Below are 20,142 nucleotides of genomic sequence, written 5' to 3' on the forward strand. Positions count from 1 at the left end.
GCGGTTCGACTTGGTTTGGTTCGACTAATTGGTTCGGTTTTTGCTCACCCCTAGTATTTTCTTTTCCTTTTCACGATGATATTCTTCACTAATAGTTTATCAATCATGGTATTCACTAATAGTTTCTCAACTTCTTTCTGAGTTTTTGAAGGTATTAATATTTCTGGAAATTGAGAATTGAGAGTTTCTTCTAATAGATTGGTTTCATATTTGGATTTGATTGTAAGTGAGAGGTTTGATGAATACAAGAATCAAAAAGGTTTGGTTTCTTCATCTTCTTTCTTAATTACTTGTTCTTGTTGTATTACTTTTTCTACATTTGTTGTATATGTATGAATTTTTTGGTGAAGGTGAGAGATTTGTTTTAGGTTCGTTGATGTTCGTACCAATCTATTTGGTGAGAGTTATGAATGTAGCACTCTCACCCAAGGATGCTGCCGCTTAGAATGTATGTGACGTTGATCCTCAACTAAACTGCATAAAAAGGGTATAACTTCATCTTTGGCTTTTTTTATTCTTAACAATCTGGCGCAGCGAAGGAAAAACAGGTTTAATTTTTTTCTTATCAAAGTTGTTACATCGTTATCTGATTTCGATATTTTTAGTTCAACTTTTTTAAGTCGTCCGGTCTGATATTTAGGTGGGAGATCTTCAATTTTCATTTATTTCACTTTGTTGAGGCCTTTGGTAATTTCTCGGCCTCTCCATCTACTTGCAACTGTGGTGAGTTGTACTTCTATAGCTTTGATATCCATTTTTTGCTTTTTCTTCTTTACCTGAAGATCATATACTTGCAAATAGTTGCGGATTCTTTTTTATTTAAGACAAAATTGAATTTTTGCTTAATATCCCATTGAAGTTTGTTGATCTAAGTTTGCATTTCAGGGCTTATTCCTCGAAAAATATAAAACCCTTACTTTTATATAAACAACCCTTTGACTGATTATAAGTAAGTCCCATCTTGACCGTAAATAGGGAATATTTGGTTCAATCTGCGTTTTTTTCGATCTTTTTTTTTTCTACTTACAGTAATTGAGATATTTGTTTTTATTTGTTCTTTTTTTTGTTGTTGAAATATTTTATTTGTTCTTTTTTTTTGTAAATGTGAACGAATTTCTATTTAAGTCTATGAACAATGTCAATTTTCTTGCTTTATCAATCTAATCCTAAATGAATTTATTGTTTGATGATTTTGATCTCCCAAATGTGCTTTTGGTGGTAAAATATCGTATCAGATATTGCTAACGAGTTATATATCATATCAGATCAGATAGTGCAAAGATTCATCTAGATAAATTGTAATTGAACTCTTTATAATGCTCCCTGTTTCTAACTAAAGACTGTAAAATATCATATCAGATATTACCACTGAGTCATATATAAACCATAAAAATACATTATGCAAAACTTGAATAAACCAAGGAAAAGTGAGCGAACATATGCAATCTAAAGTAAATTATAAAACCATCAAGATTAGAAAACGAAACGTCCACCTCTTTATTTCCAATTTTCTATTCTCTTATCAAATGCTAAGTAAAAATTGATGTACAATCCACTATCCATCCCTTAGCAATGCATGAGAACTTCGTTTTAACTTTGATCTCCGTCTACCGTTGGATTTACAAAATTAGCAAATTCTCATAGACTAATCCCAGGAAAGAAAGAAAGTCCACATTTGTTGTGGACTCATGGCCCTTGACATGTAAAGTTAGTTTTTTTTTTGTTGAAAGGAGATGTAAAGTTAGTTACTCAATCTTCTTCTTATTCCTCGAAATCATTAACCACAGTAACCCATTATTGTTTAATTTGGAGACCTAGATCATCTAGTTTGGTTCAACTATGCACTCCCCTACCAGTATCTCAAGACCTAATAGTAAGTTATTTGTGTCAACTAGGAGAAAAACTGTCTCAAAATTCAAGCATAGATTTAAGAGTAACTTATTTGTTTACACTTGACTTAATTTAAGCCTAAATATAGCTCCTCTATTAAAGGGTTTATGTAAAACATGAGTTTCATCATAAATGAGGACGGTTTTCTATGAACATTGGTAAGTTAAGCATTTTCCACAAAAAAGATTGCTAAGTTTTAGGGCATTCATTAGCCTCTAAACAATAACCGGTTAGTGTGGTTACCATATTTAAATCATTGCAGTCTTGCAGACAATGGGTTAGTTAGTAAATGAGGTAATTCAAAACCACATATAAACATAACTAAACGGCATATACATAATACTTATTTATAGAAAGAAAATAAAATGGAGAAAATATCTGAGTCCCGACATATCAAAATAGTAACAAAAAACTAACGGCTAAAGCGAACTCTAAAACGGCAGAACCAAGGTAGTCAGTAAAAGGATTTTCCCTTTTCCTTTCTTCGTTATCTCTCTTTCTCAGCTATAATTATTGAACTACTATATTAGTAGTCTATGTAGGAAATGTGAAAAGAACTCTTTTGTAATGGTTTATGTAAATTCGATTATATATTGACATTTGATTGAATATTCCTTCATCCATGAAAATATGCAACTATTATCTTCAACTCAAACCTAACCCCATAAGTTTGATATCAAAAATCAAAAAGCTTTTAGAAACTTAAAAGAAGTGTAAAAGGTTAACTTTGAGAAAAGGACCTCACACACTAACCTCGTACACAAACTGTCAGAGTCTAGAGCTATGTAGGTCTGCAATATCCATAAATGTCAAGGGTATTTTGGTCCTTATAATTGTGGGGATCATTTTTGCAAAATATAACCGTTGAAGTGGCGCTAATAGATAATCAATAGGGTCCCATACCCAAAGAGGGAAACCTGAATCTGGTTTTTCCAACCAAAAACTTTTTATATTTTGTCTATCAAAAACTAGCCGTTAGGTTCAAATCTTGTAGAGCCTCTGAAAGTCTGAACCAACCCACCTGACTCCTGTCCCCAATTTATGTACCCAAAACCCTAGATTCCTCTCTCTCACTACAAAACCCTCTCTTGCTCAGATTTCTTACCAGTTTCATTATCCCTCTCCAAAGCTGGAGAAATCTAGTTTCTCTCTCTTCAATCCTTCCAGTTCTTCAATTCTGCAGCTTCACTAGTAGCTATGGTGGATATCTTTGCTGGGTTTTACGAAGACCCATTTCAGTTTCTGAGATTTATGAAAGAAATAGGAGCTCAAGGGCATCGAAATTCGACAAATAAGAAGGAAAAATGGAAGAATCAGTTATATAAGAATAACCCATTTTGGTTTTTTGGCTATCTAAACAAATCTTTGATTACTAATTACCTACTTGTGCTTCTTCAGTTACTTCTTTTCGCTTTTCAATCGGTTTCGAGCCAGCAATGGGATGGGATTATTGTAACTGAAGCTGATTATCAATCACTTCAAGCTTTCAAACACGATTTAATTGATCCGAAAGGGTTTCTAAAGAGCTGGAATGACAGTGGTTATGGAGCTTGTTCAGGTGGTTGGCAAGGAATCAAATGTGCTAAAGGTCAAGTTATTATAATCCAACTTCCATGGAAAGGATTGGGTGGAAGAATCTCGGAGAAAATCGGACAACTTCAAGGACTTCGAAAGCTTAGTCTTCATGATAATTTCATTACTGGTATGGTTCCTTCATCTTTGGGTTTCCTCCCAAATCTCAGAGGACTTCAACTTTACAACAATCATCTTTCAGGTTCAATCCCACCTTCAATTGGTTCTTGTCCTCTGCTCCAAAATATTAATCTAAGTAACAATTCACTCACAGGATCGATACCGATTAGTCTAGCTAACTCTACTAAGCTTTATATAGTTGATCTAAGCTTTAATGGGTTGTCTGGTTTAGTTCCAATTAGTCTCACTCAGTCTCCATCTCTCACTTTTCTTTCTCTTCAACACAATAACCTCTCTGGATCTATTCCTGATACTTGGGGTGGAACAGGAAATAAAAACTCTTATCAACTTCAATCCCTAATCCTTGACCGCAACTCCTTCTCTGGGAGAATTCCTGTTTCATTTAGCAATTTGGGTAAGCTCCAAGAGATTTCTCTTGGGTATAATCAAATCAATGGGACCATACCGAAAGAACTCGGCCAACTAAAAATGCTTGAAAAGTTAGATTTATCTCACAATGCCATTAATGGAAGCATTCCTACTTCAATTGCTGATTTATCCAATCTCAAATTTTTCAATGTTTCTTACAATAACCTGTCTGGTTCTGTTCCTGTTCTTCTTTTGAAGAAATTCAACTCAAGCTCATTTATAGGGAATCTTCACCTATGTGGATACAGTTCTTCAACTCCATGTCCTCCATCTCTCTCGCCTGAAGTATCGGGACCGACCCATCATCGACATAAACTGAAAACCAAAGACATCATTCTCATAGCTGCAGGATCTCTCCTTGCAGTACTACTTCTGCTATGTTGTATTCTACTTATCTGTTTGATCAGAAGAAAATCTGCTACAAAATCGAAGGACGGAGAAGCTGGAGCAGGAAGAACTGCAGCAACAAGAGGAGAAAAGGGTGCAGCTGAAATGGGAACTGAAGTTGAAACTGGAGGTGAATCTGGAGGGAAGTTAGTACACTTCGATGGACCATTAACATTTACGGCCGATGATCTTTTATGTGCCACGGCAGAGATAATGGGAAAGAGTACTTATGGGACTGTTTACAAGGCGACGTTGGAAGATGGAAGTCAAATTGCTGTGAAGAGATTGAGAGAAAAAATTGCAAAAAATCAGAAGGAATTCGAGGTAGAAGTTAATGCGCTTGGCAAGATTCGACATCCAAATCTCTTAGCTCTTCGAGCTTACTATTTAGGCCCCAAGGGAGAGAAGCTTCTTGTGTTCGATTTCATGCCTAAAGGAAGTCTTGCAGCTTTCCTTCATGGTAAACCTTTCTAATTCAACTAACTCTTTTATGTTCTTTCTTCTTAACTAAAATTTGAATTTGTTTCTTCAACGACTAGTTTTAGATATATTATGTCATTGAGCTAATTTTGGATCCATTTATGCAGCCCGCGGGCCTGATACACCTATCAATTGGCGGACAAGGATGAACATTGCAATCGGAGCAGCCCGTGGTCTGTGCTACCTTCACACCAATGAAAACATGGTTCACGGGAACTTAACTTCGGGAAACATCTTACTAGACGAACAAACAAATGCTAAGATCGGAGATTACGGATTGTCAAAACTCATGACTACTGCTGCTAATTCGAATGTGATAGCAACTGCGGCTGCTCTCGGTTACCGAGCTCCGGAGCTTTCAAAACTCAAGAAGGCAAACACAAAAACTGATGTTTACAGTTTAGGAGTGGTCATATTGGAGCTTTTAACAGGGAAAACTCCAGGAGAAGCTATGAATGGAGTTGATTTACCACAATGGGTAGCTTCAATTGTGAAAGAAGAATGGACTAATGAAGTGTTTGATGTTGAATTAATGAGAGATGCTTCAACAACCGGAGATGAATTGCTTAATACATTAAAATTAGCCCTAAATTGTGTTGATCCTTCGCCTTCAGCACGGCCGGAAGTTCTGCAGGTACTTCAGCAACTCGAAGAAATCAAACCAGAAGTTGCTTCCGCTTCTAGTGATGATGGAGTCCGTGGCGGAGACGATGCGACAGTTCCCGGTACTAGTGGGGTTCCATCTACAAGTGATTGAGAATAAACTTTGATCATCATATCACTTTTGTGGTTGGTGTATGTTGTTGTTATAATAGAGTAAGCATTGAGAGAGAAGGAGAGCAGAAGTTAGTTAAACCCTAGAGATTAAATTCTTTTATTCTTGAAGTTTTGTGCTTGTTTCAGTCTCTGTAAATACAAGTTTACCTCAGAGCTGATGAATGCTTAAATATGGGTTTTGTCATTGAATTGTGAATGCTTTACAAAACTCAGCTCCCTTCTGCCTTGTTTAAATCTGAATCACTTGTACTTGACTTGTTTTCCTATGAAACATAATAGTCATTTGAAGTTATTTCAGATGGTCTCTTGACTACGAAAATCCGATTCAAGTCAATTCTGATCTCTAGCAACATTTCATATTTCGCTTTGACAAAAAACAAAGACAACCTTAGCGACAGCTCTAAAGAAAGACCATCCATATAGTAAGTTTCACTTAATCCACATTCTATATTATAATAAAATATCATTTATATGTTAATTTAATTGACTAACCTTATATATTACTATAATCATATTAAGCAAATGATGGGTGAAAGTAGTTCCATTTGAATTTTATACATAAAGAAAAGAAACAAGCATTTTATTAGTGTTTTGAGTTTACACTAATCATTATGAAATGGAACTTTTTGTTCATCTAGGATTAAGATGATAGTTGGGGATTTTCTTTGACATATGTACCTCAAAAGAGATGGATTAAATTGTCATTTGATGTTAAAATGATCTGACGTTTCCTAATAGTATACACAAACTGAAATATGAAAAACTCACTCCTAAAAAAAAGAGAGACAAAACCGAAAAAAAAAACAAAATTTTATAGTTCGGCTTTTCTGTATCCATTTGTCTCTTCTGCAACATTTTCCCACACTTTCGCTACCTTTTCCGCATACACAACCTGTAATGATGCACAAGTTCATCAGGATTACTCGAGACAGAGAGTACAAACCCATGGAAGAACGGGTTTAACTAGTTTTGCCTTTTCTACTTTCGTGAACAAGTATTTCTACTGAAGTTTGAAAGGAAACAAATAGTCATTATTAGAGCCCTAAATACAGAATTCTCCTGTAGCTACACTTTTTTTGTTTTGCATTACTCCTGTAGCTACACTTAGGTGATACTTTCTAGCATTCTTAGATAATTGAACTACTTCACTAACATGTTAATCCCTGTATGGAATACAATGTCTGATAACCGTAAAATTGCTAGTACGAATATGGAGAACAGTTAGAAATTTATACTTCTTCAACAATTCAACTATCTTCAATGCAATTGGAAGAAATAATACCTGATTAGATACAAATCCTTTCAACATCTCCACGAAGTCATCTTGTCTTTCTCTATCAAACCTTTCGAGTTCAGTCCTGTTGTTTTCCTGCAAAACTTCTCGTCATCAGTTCATTTTCTGTACATATTTGCTGTAATTTCTGTACAGGTTTCTTCCACATAAAGGTTCAAACAAAAAATATTCCTGTTGCTGTGCTTCTTATTGACTACATATTTTGTTGGATATCACACATCATTCAGAAGTCCAGGGAAGACAATGCAAATCATAATCAATCAAAAGAAAGTGTGCACCAACAATAAATAGTCTTCAAAGATTTAAGTGAAGAACAGAAACACTATATACGAGGAATTAGCCTCAATTTTTTATCCAAGGTAAACGTTTGAAACCAATATAATTTTGGTGAACCCTGATAAGGAACGGTACAAGACAGATATAATAATCTTTAGAAAATAATTCTCCATGCAAACTGAAAAACTACAATAATGATAATAAACAAAATATAAACGTAAATATGAAACGTGAACACGTGATGAAAGAGAAGGCAACAAGAAAGGCAAGTGTATTGAAGTCAAAAGTTCATCATGATCTACTATAGACATGCGGCACCTACCATATTTAATGAAGATGACATTTCTTGCAAAATACGATTCCAACACTAAGAAACTGTATCTTTATCTATCATGCCACGAGTTTTGTTTTCGGAAACTCATATCATGATTCAAACAAAATGGATATTTAAGGTAGTCTCCACGAACTAATCCATCTTCAAGATCCTGATCGTGCATGGCCATTAATTAAAAATGTATTAATCTACGCAACCAACGTAACTAACACTTCTTGTATGGTAATTAATTGTCTCCATGTTCTAAAAGAAAGTTTATTGCTTGAGGTGGTTTGCTCTGTGAGGCGGCACCAAAGCAAGGCATAAGCCTCATTAAAAGCTAACACAACCTAATAAATAACTTCAGAACTTTAAAACTCCTTTTCATTTATATCCTATCGTAAATAGCTTCATGGTGTTGCACTTAAAACATGACGAGAACATAATAAAAAAGCTCCAATTAAAAAACAACTAAATAGAGAAAAAACTACAACGTAACAGACATATCAAGGAGATATGAGGCGCTAGCGTCAATGAGTATAGTGACAAATAGCTTCAAGGGTCGAGGCAAGCCTTGTTGTGTATGCCTTAACACCTTTGTACACATTTGCTACGATCATGTATAAAGCTTGAAAACCTAATGCGGTACAGCAATGTACACGAAAACGAGCTTAAATGGAAACACACCTAGAAGGGGCAAAGTATAAACCGGAAGTGAAAAAACTGTGTCCTGAACGATATGTACAACTTTTAAAACATCTTTAACCTGTTTTATAGTGCCATGAGATTTTTAAATAGCACTAGTATCAGGGGTTCACTGGGAAAGATGAAAGAAAATTGTTACCTTGATCCGTTCATATTCTCTAACAGCACAAGTTTTGGCACTTTCAGTAACTCTGATGGTTTCTTTCAGCTCTTCCAATTTGCGACTCCTAGTCTTGTCACCGCCAAATATTTTGGATGACGCAACTTGAAGTTTTTCAGCTTTTGAATTCATAGAGTCTAATTCTGATAGAAGAGTCTGTACAGTTAATAAAGCACTTGAACGGTCTGAGAATGCTCCATGAGCAGCTAATATTAATCCAAGATATTCATGAAATGGTTCCTGCAAATCATTAAGATAAACTGTGAAACAATTCACTTCAAAGCTTGATTACCTGTAACTTTTATTAACTATTATGTAACTTCAACAACTAGATTTGAGCTAAAATTGTTGGCAAATAAACAATATAATCATAAAGAAAACCCTGAACTTCATTAAAGAGCAGAAATCTCATAACTTACCAAATGTTTGACAGTTTGCGCATTTGCTTCTCGATGAAGTCTACTTGCTTTAACAGCAGCAGTAGCCAATCGTTTCATATCAGCAGCTCGTATTCTCTGGGTATTATACATTGCCCCTTCGGTCTCAAATTTTGTCAATTTAATGAATGCTAATCCTAATTCTCCAAGTGTTTCAGCATACCCATGTTGAGATTTCACAAGTGATTCAGCCTAAACATCAAATAAACAACAAAATAGTTACTACATTAATGTGATTACCAAAACTATCTGTCCTAAATGTTTCGAGATTGCCGAGCACACATTAGGCAAACTAAGGAAAGAATAGCTCTATGTTTTAACATTAAGCGTAATAATGGACACCAGATAGGTTTTACCTGTTGAGATGAATTAGAAAGTTGCTGCTCAAGATAACCCAACTTCTCTTTCTTCTCTAAAAACTCTTTATCTTCCTCAATAACAGCGGGTTTCGATCCACCCCAATCATTCGCCACTGACTGTTTCAATTCCTTGAAAATTCTTAAAAGATCTCTTCCCCCTTTCGCCGGTTGAACAGCTTCATGTGGTGGAATAACATTTACAGATTCACCAAATAATTGTTTAGGGAGATTTACAGCTCCATCAAGCATTCTTGAAGCAACATCAGTAGTTGAAGGTAATGGAAGCTTACCCTGAACCTGTAAAAACACCTTCAATTCTTCACTCTTCTTGATTACTGGATGTGATGCCAATCTACACAAATATTTCTCCAACGCCATTCTTCTCTGCTCCACAAATTCTTGCTTTTGCATGACTTGACTCTCAACCACATTCTTGTCCGGCCGGATCGGTATGAAAATTCCTCTATAAGATTCCGATAATCGATCAGCTAATGTAACCACATCTTTGAATCGTCTTCGAACAACGAAATCTGATCTACCAAATTCAAGCATGTTCGTTCTTGTTGTGATTTGATAGGTTACGTAAGTGTTTCCACCTGGAACTAAAGAACTTGAGATTTCTTGCTCTTTTTGTGGATTTGAAACTGAAATTTTCAAGTACTCAGAACTCGATGAATCCGATCTCGATAAAGATGAAGATAAACTCTCTGTGTCCATCATAGATTCATATTTAGGGCTTTCATTGTCACTAGAATCTCCATTTCCAATTCCAATTCCGAGTGGACTGATAATTACATCAGAATATTCTGGAGGTTCTAGGTAAGAATTATTACCTGATAAATTAGGGTTTTTATGGTCATTAAATGACGGTTTTGAAGAAAGTAAAGGATCTTCAGTGGCGGAGACGCTAATCACAGGAGACGATAACGGATGATAAGTATCAGAGAGAGGAGAAGAAGACATGGCGGTTCGATAATCTGAGAAAGAATTTGAGTTCCCATTATTGTTGTTATTAGAAGATTCATCAATGAGCATTTTTTCTTGAGATGCGTATAAATGAGCTTCATCAAAGCTCTGATTCTCAGAGCCCATCATCTTGATCTCAATTACCAGAACAGAAACCCTAGAAATGAAAATTGAAGTAACAAAAAATGAAGAAGAACAGTGGTGGATGAAGACGATGGATGAACTGAACACGACAAAGCTTCTTCGATTAGATTTGTGACTTTGAATGGTAGGTCAGAAACCTGAAATCGACTGTATATATTATGTATTTCGGTGCATTGTTTTAAATTGTATACGTCTAAAATGAACGGTCAGATCTATATGTTAAGACTAGGATTGTTTGATATTTGGAGAAGTAACGATTGAGATTTCAGAAGTTAGAATGTATATACGGAGAGCAAGACGATGTTATAAAATTTGTTGACTTTTCCAATTGCTGGTTTTGTTTTATACTGTGTACTGTGAATGTGAAGTTTTATCACCCACCATTTCTAATCTAGTTTCTCTCTATAGACCGGTTTTAAAGGCGCATTCTCAAAACAAATTTGTGAGGAATAAAAGCGTCTATAGCACTTAGGCGCCTATAAAACTTTCCATGGATATTGATGCGTACTTTTTTTTTTTTTGAACATTGACTACAATAGTACAATAGATTACAAAGACATTTTTACATCGATACGGTGTGATAAGCACGAGTATATGCACTTACCAACTGGGCTACTAGTTGTTGGCTAAGGGTGGGAATCGGTCCGGATCGGGTCGGTCGGGTTCATGTCATATATCGAGTCGAGCCGGTTGGACTTTGAAACTTTCGGTCCACTCGGGCTTTCGGGTTTGATCGGACGGGTTATTTAAAAAATCCTAAAACTCGTCCAAGTTTGTCAAGCACTTCGGATTTCTCGGGTATCAGGCGGTCGAGTATCGGGTTTTCACCAAAGTTTCAAATCTTAGTCGAAATGACCAAAATATTTCTATTTCGATGGTATCGAAACTAAAATTTAATGAAGTTTCTCTTAACAATGTTGTGTCAAAGGCACTCCGCACTTGAACATCTATATATATATATATATATATATGTCATACATGCATACATATAAGCAAGCATACATATAATGTGCATAGGTATATCGTATAAATGGATGACATTATTAAGCGGGTTATGTCGGGTAAAGATTATCGGGGGGCTCGGGCGGGATGCCAGGTAGCACTTCAAAACCCATACCCGACCCGTTGATTTCATCGGGTCGGTCAGGCTAAACCTGCCTTCGGGTTTCGGGTACCCGCGAGCTCTCACGGACTCGAGTACCCGTGACGAGTTTCAGGTTTGCGGACTTTTTCCCAGCCCTATTGTTGGCTTGGCCTACTTCTTGTGACATGATTGAAGGATGTTTCCTCAGATCTTCCACTCCACGCACCACCGCTACTTCCAACCACCTTTTCTTTTTTCTATCTCTCAATCCTTATTGTTAAGGCGAAAGACAAGGGGTTCCTTCGCCAGAACCCCTTTATCTGAGACAAAAGACAAAGGCTTGAGGGCTTGAGGAGTGTTATAGTTTACAACCCTCCTTACCGTCATATGATTCACGTGAAACCCTTCGCTTTTTTCTCGGACGAAGAGAATTCCGACGAAAGAAAGGATTGTCGACGATGACCGTCCGCCAATGATGTAAGCCCGCACCACACACCTTATTTAAACACTTCATTTTGGCTAAACGGATTATTGTATTTTTCCAGAGAATATATTAATAAGTTAAAGACCTGGAAATAAGAAAACATATCAAAATATTTGATTGAACTAAACATCAATAGTTTTAGAGAGAAATTATCATATAACAAACGGAAAGAACCTGCAGAATAACATTAATGATTGGTGCCGATTGACCTGGAAATAAGCTCAGCACCTCCTAACAATCCTTAGAAACATACAGGAACTAACATTATATATACAGATTACAGAGGATTATGTGAAATGACATGCTTCTAACAGTAACCCATCAGTACAATGATACAAAGTTTTGCAGTTCTAGCATATACAAGAGCAAGGCAGACACAATAACTCCCATGAACTGCTTCTGTCATGAGCTCCTCATAAATTACATCAACACTAAACAACGCTCATTCTAGTTAGAGATTGGCACGGACACATTGAAATGAATTATATATACATAGTTGGATCGCGCGAGCGAAGGGTTCTGATTAGTATTTTGTTTTTACCGTCCGCTGAGAGTGTAGTCCAGCTCAGTAGTGGTTAGAAGTGCGAAAATATAGTTGAATAGGCAATTCTATGCATGAACTTGAGATCTTCCTAAGAAGAGGTATATATTTCGCTCTCGTGCTTGTTCAAGAGATCAACGAGCAACTCGATGTTTATCACTTTGAGTATGTGTTCATTACCTTGATCAGAAAGTTTGAATTCTTCAAGGCGTTTCATTTACTTTTCTGCTCTGTCTGGGACCAAACCGCTTTCCATGGTCCTTGCTTACTGCTCAGCCTAGAAACACCACAGATATTGTGATATCAAAATACCGCTTGGAGAGTTGGAGGAAGTCCCAGAGACTCGGCTACAAGTGCGAGCTCAAGAGCAGTGAGTCTCGAGGACTTGGGGTGGCCTCGTGGGGCATTCAGCTAGAAGTAAAACCCTGTACTCGTAGGGCTTGGCCTTAGGTGGCAAATGCAAGGACAATATCGGTAATTGTTGAGGCTTCGGTCGTCACAGATTGTATGATAGCCAGCAAGGGCTTCTATCCAAAGGTAGTAGAATGTGATATCTTGGTAGAGTGTCGCTGCACTGGGATCTAGGTGTTCCCAGACACAAAAACCCGATACCCATAGTTAGTCTTATACTATTTTGTCTATGCTACTAGTAGGCTCACCGACGAACGGACAAGAGAAAGCTAATAATTTAATTATCGCATTTCCTCTTCGGTCATTTCTATTGAAGTCCGCTATACACAATAAATATTAGATGAGAAAGTCCCCGAGTTTAAGAATCAAGATTTAGTGTACCTCCACAATCCAGCAACTACACGTAAGCTCATGAAAATAAACAGTCCCATCCATACTCCACCGAGACCATAAACGGGAACAGCCACCAACAAGAACAATGAGGAAATCAGTCCAATCAACACCTGAGCAGAATGATCCCATTATCTACTATTAGATTATTTATTTTTTTTGTATTCCTATTAACAATTAAGAGTTTACAAAGAAGAAAACACCATTTTTGATTAATGGCATGATCGAGTAACATACCATTGAGTATGCTGCGAAGGCGAAGTCCGAAACCCCATAGTATAGCCCATCAAGAACAAATGCAATGGCATTCACTGGCTGAGATCCAGCAACAAACTGCAAATTTGTTATGTTACTATTCCAAATTTCAACATGTATGCAAGTTGTTCTCTACCCAAATTAGGATTTTAGTTTTCAGGGACTTTCTAGAAGTTTTATTTCTTTTTACAAAATTCAGTTTTGAAGTCTCTGTTTTACTGCCCCAAATCATCTATCTTTCAGTAGTTTCAGTATTCCAATCACTCAATGAAATAAGTTACGGTTGTTTAGTCGTTTACCAGGATGCCAGATGAGGCGATTTCTAGAACAGCAGCATCTGTGCTAAATAAGCCAGAAAGTGAGTTAAACCCAAGGAACAAGATTATAGACAAGATGACTCCAGTTCCTAAGCCAATCTGATAACAAATAAATATAAGTATGCATAACAACTTTTGCCAAAAATACTCAGAACAAGCGGCAAAACTAATATCAATAAGAACTACTACAGCAGTGTGGACGTTATCGACCTGTAAAATGCTGTAAATCACATCTCGTGCCCGCCCATAATTCCCTTGAGAGTAACAACCAGCAAGAAGAGCCTGTGGAGGAAACAAATCAATAAGTACGTGATTAACTGATTATAATAGTTAAGCATAAGTTAGAAGCAAAACATACGAGAACCTTCAGAATTTTCTTACCTGACCAGCTAATGCTAAAGCATCAGTAAGAAGAGACACTGCCAACCAAACTTCTAAACAAATTTGATAACCAGCCATTGGAATAGGACCCTCTCTGGCAGCTATTGATGTTGCTAGTGTCATGGTTACAAGAACTGCGATGGTTCTGCCAATTAAAAGACCACCTGCGAGATATGGATAGTTTAATTACTATTTAAGTAAATTCATATTTAAAAAGAAAATATAAAGTGTTGTTTCTTCCGCGATTTTCCTTAGTTAATACGGGTATGCTTCCTGGGGTTCTCTTGTTTAAATTCTTTTTGGAACAAAACCATTATCTTAGCATCTGAACTCATCTAAGTATTGCATCTAGTTCCCAAAAAAATCTTAGTCCATGAAAATATCATTCTTTTAGCTCATAAATGTTTAAAAGTTTCTTAGAGAAAGATGGATAAGAGAGAAGAAGTTTATTTTTGTTACATGAAAAAGAGTTCATCTGCGAAACGATAAATTCCAGAAAAAACGTTTTTCAACAATCTCACATAGCAAAAGTTGTCTCCTAATATAAGATAATCAGAATAAAAAAATATGCACCACAAACTTTGATTAGATTGAATATCAAAAGCATACCAGATTTCAGATATCGACCAACTCCCCTCACAACAATACTTGGAGCAGCAAGAACTACTCTCTCATTCAACTTCCACCCAAGGATAAACAAAATCAAATATCTGAAAGGAAAAACAGATAAAACATGTAAGCCATGTAACTATTTTATGACAAGATCCACGGGAAAGCCTATCGATATGACATTATAGTTACTGAATGACATACTCAGAAATCACTGTAGAAATAGCAGCTCCACTGATGCCTAGCCCACATAAAAATATCAAAATCGGGTCCAATATTGCATTCAGTAGGTTTCCTGCACCTGATGATCTAACACAGCAATTTAATACACTAAATGGATAATTCATTATGATTCGTAGCAGAAATAGAGAAAAGCATTAGCATAGAAAACCCCAAACAGAAGCTCAGATGAAGAGTCAATGACAGTTTGTAAATGCTTCATTCGAACATATGGTTCGTTAGCTATACAAGTAATCAATATTGCAATAGAAGGTTACGCCTTTGGGGATGGGAAACTTACTTATAGCATAAAGAGGAGTTTTTGTATCCTTAAGTCCACGAAATGTTCCCTGAGCGGCAAGTGCAATTACTACTGCTGGGGCACCGATAGCCCTTGAAGTAAGAAACTCCTCGGCTGGTGATAGCATTGGTGAATCCTGTAAAGAAACACCTTAATGAATATTTACAAACACTATTACCGAAATAAGACATTTCCGTGCTCATTGTGCAGAATATATTCATGAAAGTCAAGAATCCATCTCTTTGGTTACGTGGCTCAGAATGTTATGGGATTTCGGACTTATGACTGGCTCCTCCGCTTGAACTATGATTCTGATTTAATCGAGTATCTAACTCTAGACTGAAGCAAAAAAAAAGTTATTAACACGAAGGACTTTCTAAGATGGAAAAGCCGTCACCCAAAGACTTTCCACTTTAAGAATCCATTGCTCCAAAAAGAGCCAAATTTTGTTTTTGGAAATTGAAGATAATATCTTGAATTACGTACAGCAGGTATACCCATGATATTCATTAAGAACCCCGAACCGAAGGATAGTGCAATAGCTTCTGCTACGCCAAGGCCAGCTGCCAAAGCCAAAGAAGTTGAAACTGCAGGTACAAGCTTCTTGGATTGCTTCTTACCATTGGATTCTTGAAGCATAAAGTCAGGAGTGCTACCTTTATCATCAAAATAGAAGACCAGTTAGACTAAACCCTTATAAAATTGTGAATGCCACTACGACGATACAATATCCTAAATTCTATAAAAGAACTTAAACTAAAAATAAAAGAGATTAAATTTTTAGGTCATACTTGTGTTTCTAGTTAGATCTTGATTATTACCATCAGTACTCAGTGCTTGTTCTTCAGCAACGAAAGAAGTAGTAATGTTAAGCAATGGAACATTAAACAATTTAGACACCAAATTGAACACCGAAATTGATACCCCAACTGCTGCCAATTCAACCGAACCTAAAACACGAAGTAAATTGAGAGTCAACTACATTCATTGTGAACAGAAGAAGAAAAAATAAATAAAACAAAATCTAGACTACTGGAGTAGCATTTAGATGACCTAATTTTCATTATCTTGTTTCTCTAGCACTAGTCCATTAACTATACTCCAATTTAAGACCCTCTCATGGATTAAATATCTAGGGTTCCAGATTATTGAGTCTAAACACAGGACCAAATCAAGATTTTTCACAAACCTAGATGACCAACAAATGCAGTATCAACAAGTGAAGTAATTGGATCAGCAGCAAGAGCCAATGCAGCAGGCAATGCGATTGACAAAATTTCCAATCCAAGTTCATCAAGTTTAAACCCATTCCTGTATAAAAAAAACATTCCCCTATAATTAGGTTATCAAATCAAACAAAATAATGACCCAGAACTTCTTAATCAAATTAAATACCTTAATTGGCGAAGAGTGGGGGAAATCGAATTGGGAAACGAGGGTTTCACTGGTTCAGGACTTTGAGGTGAACTTTTAAGAAGCTTTAGTTCTTCTTCAGTTGAATTTTGTAAGGAAGTATTAGGGTTTTTTGGGGGTAAAGATTTAGGAAGAAGGGTCCAATTTGAGTGTCTTGTTGTTTTGAGTTTGGGTTGTCTAGAAGAAGTTAAGTAGCAATAGTATAAGGGATTGTGATTTTGATGAAGGATTGAAGAACAAAGGGTAGGTTGAGAAAAACAAGTCATCATTCGATACTTCCTTAATGTCCGGAAGAGAGAGATCCAGTTAGAGAGAGAGAGATCTAGTTAGAGAGAGAGAGAGAGAGAGAGAAGGTTGGAGGAGTGACAGGGGAACCATACATTTTGTTCAACAGATATAACTGACGATGACACTGAAGTTACCACGAACTTGAGCCATTTCGTTAAAGGCACCATCGTCTTAATTACTACAACTTTGAGCAATGTAGGGAGGGGACTCACTCTTACAAATCTCAAACCCATCCGTCTTGAGTCTTGACTAACAACCTACCTAAAGTAAGCCCTCTTGGCACTCGAACCCACGACCTCTTGGTGTTTTAGGGATGCACAATAACTTGACTACAAACTTGTGTGCTTATATAAAGGTTTTTGTTATAAATCTTTGATTTATGGTGGATGACCACACACTTTGTAACTCCCACCACCATAAGTTCACCACTATTTGTATTCAAGCACCATTGATTACATGTAACTCTCGTATTAGATGTGTATCTCTTCAAAGGCCTATATAAGGAGGTCTCTAGCTAATGTGTGAATGTACCAACCTAATGTGTACCAAATACCAATGTACCAAAGTAGAGAATCTCTCTACAAATATAAGAATACAAATCTAGTTCTTCTTGTCTACAATCTCTTGGTTAATATATTTTCATTGTCTTTCTTCTTCCCTCCTTTATTTTTCACAACAGTTTTGTGTTTTTTTCTTTTTTCTTTTTTCTTTTTTCTTTTTTCTTTTTGAGGAAACACAATCGTATAGATCAAAAGGATTACAGATGATTCCAAAGAAAAAAAATAAGACTAATCCAACAAGGATCAATGTATAAAATTAACAACAATAAAAGCTCCCCACTAACGTTGTGAAGGCAGTTGATGTAGGGCTTGAGAAGCAAGTTCGTGCACCAGGTGGTTAGCCTCACGACGCAGAACGTGTAAGAGATGTTAAAAGATGACGCGCGTCCTTTAAGTTCCTCGAGATGCGGTAAAAGCCTCCATGGCACCGTTGAATCTCCATAAGTGCTAAATAAAATCCTAGAGTCTGTTTCCATTATAAAGTCTTCAACATAAATGTTTTGTGTTGTAGTCTTATATATAAGGTTTTAAGCCCTAAGATCTCATGTTCGGGACACAAACACTTCACTTTTGTTCAAAAAAAAAGGTTTTTTGAGTTTACCTCATCAATACTAATTAGTAATTGAGTTTACCACTCTCAATAACTGGTAATTGAGTTTACTTTGTTGGATTTACTACTTTTGTTAGAACACTAAGACAATGTTTGACGTGTGGACAAAGAATATGACTACCACGAATAATGATCGGGTAATGTAGTTTTAGTAATAGTAATACTCAGAATTTAGTGTTAGGTTTAGTCAAGAATATGATTTGTCTTTATTGTGCTACCGATACTGAAACTATCAACCATCTTTTTTAAGAATGTTCGGCGTTTCAACTACTATTAGCATTTTTAAAATTACCTCGCCACCATATATATATATATAATAATGGTTTTTTGATTAAGGATGAAAGACAACTTCTCCACTTTTAATGGAGTTTGTATTCTATGGTCCGAATTTTAGAACTGTCCCAACAAATTGATCATTATTGGTCTCATGATATGTCTTACTATAGAGGATGATACCAAAGATCTTTATTTGTTTATAAACTCTCCTGGGGGATGGGTAACACCCGGAAAATCTCTATCATTGTGTCTCCAATTTATTGTTTGGTCTACACAAAGGAAATAAGGGTTTCTTCGTTAATCTACTCTCACATGTTACACAAAGTCCTCGATGGATTGGAAGGAAATAAATACCCCCGCTGAAGTTTCTTCATGATCAACAACCTTTAACTTTAAGTGGTCTATTCGTCTGAAAGACCAAATTGCACGGCAGTGATTTGTAATAAACAATGAGAATTTTTGGGTGGCACAACATATATAGATACTTAACTTAGGAGATCAAGGTCTTCTCCAAGGTTCATGAGATTATAAGATTATTTATTGGCATAGAGGAGTCAATATTTTGTTTTTGTATTTCAAAACTTTAGTTCTTCAAAAGCCACCCTCTTATTTGAGTAGGTCTTTATCAACTGGCAATGAAAATTAATTGTTAGCGTACATGAGAGGTCAAGTTATCAATCCACTTATGGAAAGAACATTGAGATAAAAGTTGGGGGCACATGAAGGAATCTATTCAAAGATTTTGATAATCAAGAACCCCCTGCCAAAAAGTAACTTAAAAGTTAGGATCAAGAAAATCACTTCAAATACCAAATCCAACTGGCCAATAGAAAATGGACATGTTTGTTTGTGCAAGATACATGTGACATTGTTTAACTTTGAAACCTCCTAGTGAGTCTTAACAAATTTACATCTTAGATTGGGTTCATCTAGAGGATGTCAAAACAAATCTCTATCTATATGTCTTGTTATTCATATTACTACAAGAAGGCTCTTAACAAAATAGGAGATTTCTTTTAGTGTCTTAAATTCATACATCGACCAAGAGATTATACTCAGAGCGTGACAATGTAACTGACTTTTTCTAGTAATAAGTTTTTGGTTATGCAACTCAAATCATTTGACAGTGAGATAGAGCATCTCCAATGCAAGACTCAAAAAACACTCTAAAAATTCTATGTGTCAAGTGTGAAAAATTAATCTCTAAATGTTCCCTTTCCTATTTGGTAATTTAGAGACACTCTATTGCAAAACTTTCTCCAATGCAACACTCAAGAGAAACTCTAAAAACCTATATTTTGGTTTAAAAGTAATTGATTTGCTTATGTAGCACTAGAGTGTCCTCTTCAGGATCTCTAAAATAAATCTTGACACATCGTCTTGACACATCATGTTGAGTTTTGTATTGGAGATGGATTAAAAAAACTCTAAAAAAATCCTATGTGGCACTTTAAGATTTAGAGTTTGAGTGTTGCATTGGAGATGCTCTTAGATGACCTAGATATTAAAGAGTTTGTAGCATCATCAAACCAATATTTTTTGAATGGCATAGTCTTTCTTTTTATAGAAAACCATGAATGAGTACCAAAAAGTTGGATTCGATCCTCCCACGAAAGAGAAAGATATGTAGTTATGATGTAATCGAAACCGACTTGATGAATACAACTACTATGTTCTTCTGTTTCTTTCAAAAA

The 20,142-nt window shown here is 36.0% G+C and overlaps 3 protein-coding genes across 4 annotated transcripts; 1 reads left to right on the forward strand and 2 right to left on the reverse strand.

The window, feature by feature from the left end:
* The first annotated feature begins 2,800 nt into the window (after positions 1 to 2,800).
* LOC147549943 (putative leucine-rich repeat receptor-like protein kinase IMK3) lies at positions 2,801 to 5,839 on the forward strand. Its single transcript, XM_086667179.1, has 2 exons — positions 2,801 to 4,858; positions 4,986 to 5,839. The coding sequence occupies exons 1-2, from the start codon at positions 3,088 to 3,090 to the stop codon at positions 5,633 to 5,635; spliced, it is 2,421 nt and encodes an 806-aa protein (XP_086523305.1). The 5' UTR covers positions 2,801 to 3,087; the 3' UTR covers positions 5,636 to 5,839.
* A 491-nt stretch (positions 5,840 to 6,330) lies between these two features.
* Positions 6,331 to 10,683, reverse strand: LOC147549944 (sorting nexin 2B-like). The gene is made up of 5 exons (XM_086667180.1): positions 9,197 to 10,683; positions 8,823 to 9,032; positions 8,383 to 8,643; positions 6,938 to 7,024; positions 6,331 to 6,547 (listed from the first exon to the last, which is right to left on the reverse strand). Exons 1-5 carry the CDS (start codon positions 10,292 to 10,294, stop codon positions 6,467 to 6,469), a joined length of 1,737 nt encoding a protein of 578 aa, XP_086523306.1. The 5' UTR covers positions 10,295 to 10,683; the 3' UTR covers positions 6,331 to 6,466.
* Positions 10,684 to 12,013: 1,330 nt separating this feature from the next.
* Positions 12,014 to 17,194, reverse strand: LOC147549945 (MATE efflux family protein). Of its 2 annotated transcripts, none has more exons than XM_086669001.1 (13): positions 16,697 to 17,194; positions 16,491 to 16,612; positions 16,123 to 16,251; positions 15,788 to 15,957; positions 15,302 to 15,437; positions 14,986 to 15,082; positions 14,782 to 14,882; positions 14,173 to 14,336; positions 14,002 to 14,073; positions 13,774 to 13,890; positions 13,457 to 13,552; positions 13,211 to 13,332; positions 12,014 to 12,695 (listed from the first exon to the last, which is right to left on the reverse strand). In XM_086669001.1, the coding sequence occupies exons 1-13, from the start codon at positions 16,981 to 16,983 to the stop codon at positions 12,632 to 12,634; spliced, it is 1,677 nt and encodes a 558-aa protein (XP_086525127.1). In that variant the 5' UTR covers positions 16,984 to 17,194; the 3' UTR covers positions 12,014 to 12,631. The 2 variants fall into 2 exon arrangements, with proteins under 2 accessions (XP_086525127.1, XP_086525126.1); XM_086669000.1 differs by having other exon boundaries at positions 16,093 to 16,251; positions 16,697 to 17,146.
* Between the last annotated feature and the right edge of the window lie 2,948 nt (positions 17,195 to 20,142).

This window comes from Eschscholzia californica, unplaced genomic scaffold, assembly GCF_041429995.1.
Source record: "Eschscholzia californica isolate CP2 unplaced genomic scaffold, dmEscCali1.0.p SCAF_3, whole genome shotgun sequence".
Lineage (NCBI taxonomy): Eukaryota > Viridiplantae > Streptophyta > Magnoliopsida > Ranunculales > Papaveraceae > Eschscholzia > Eschscholzia californica.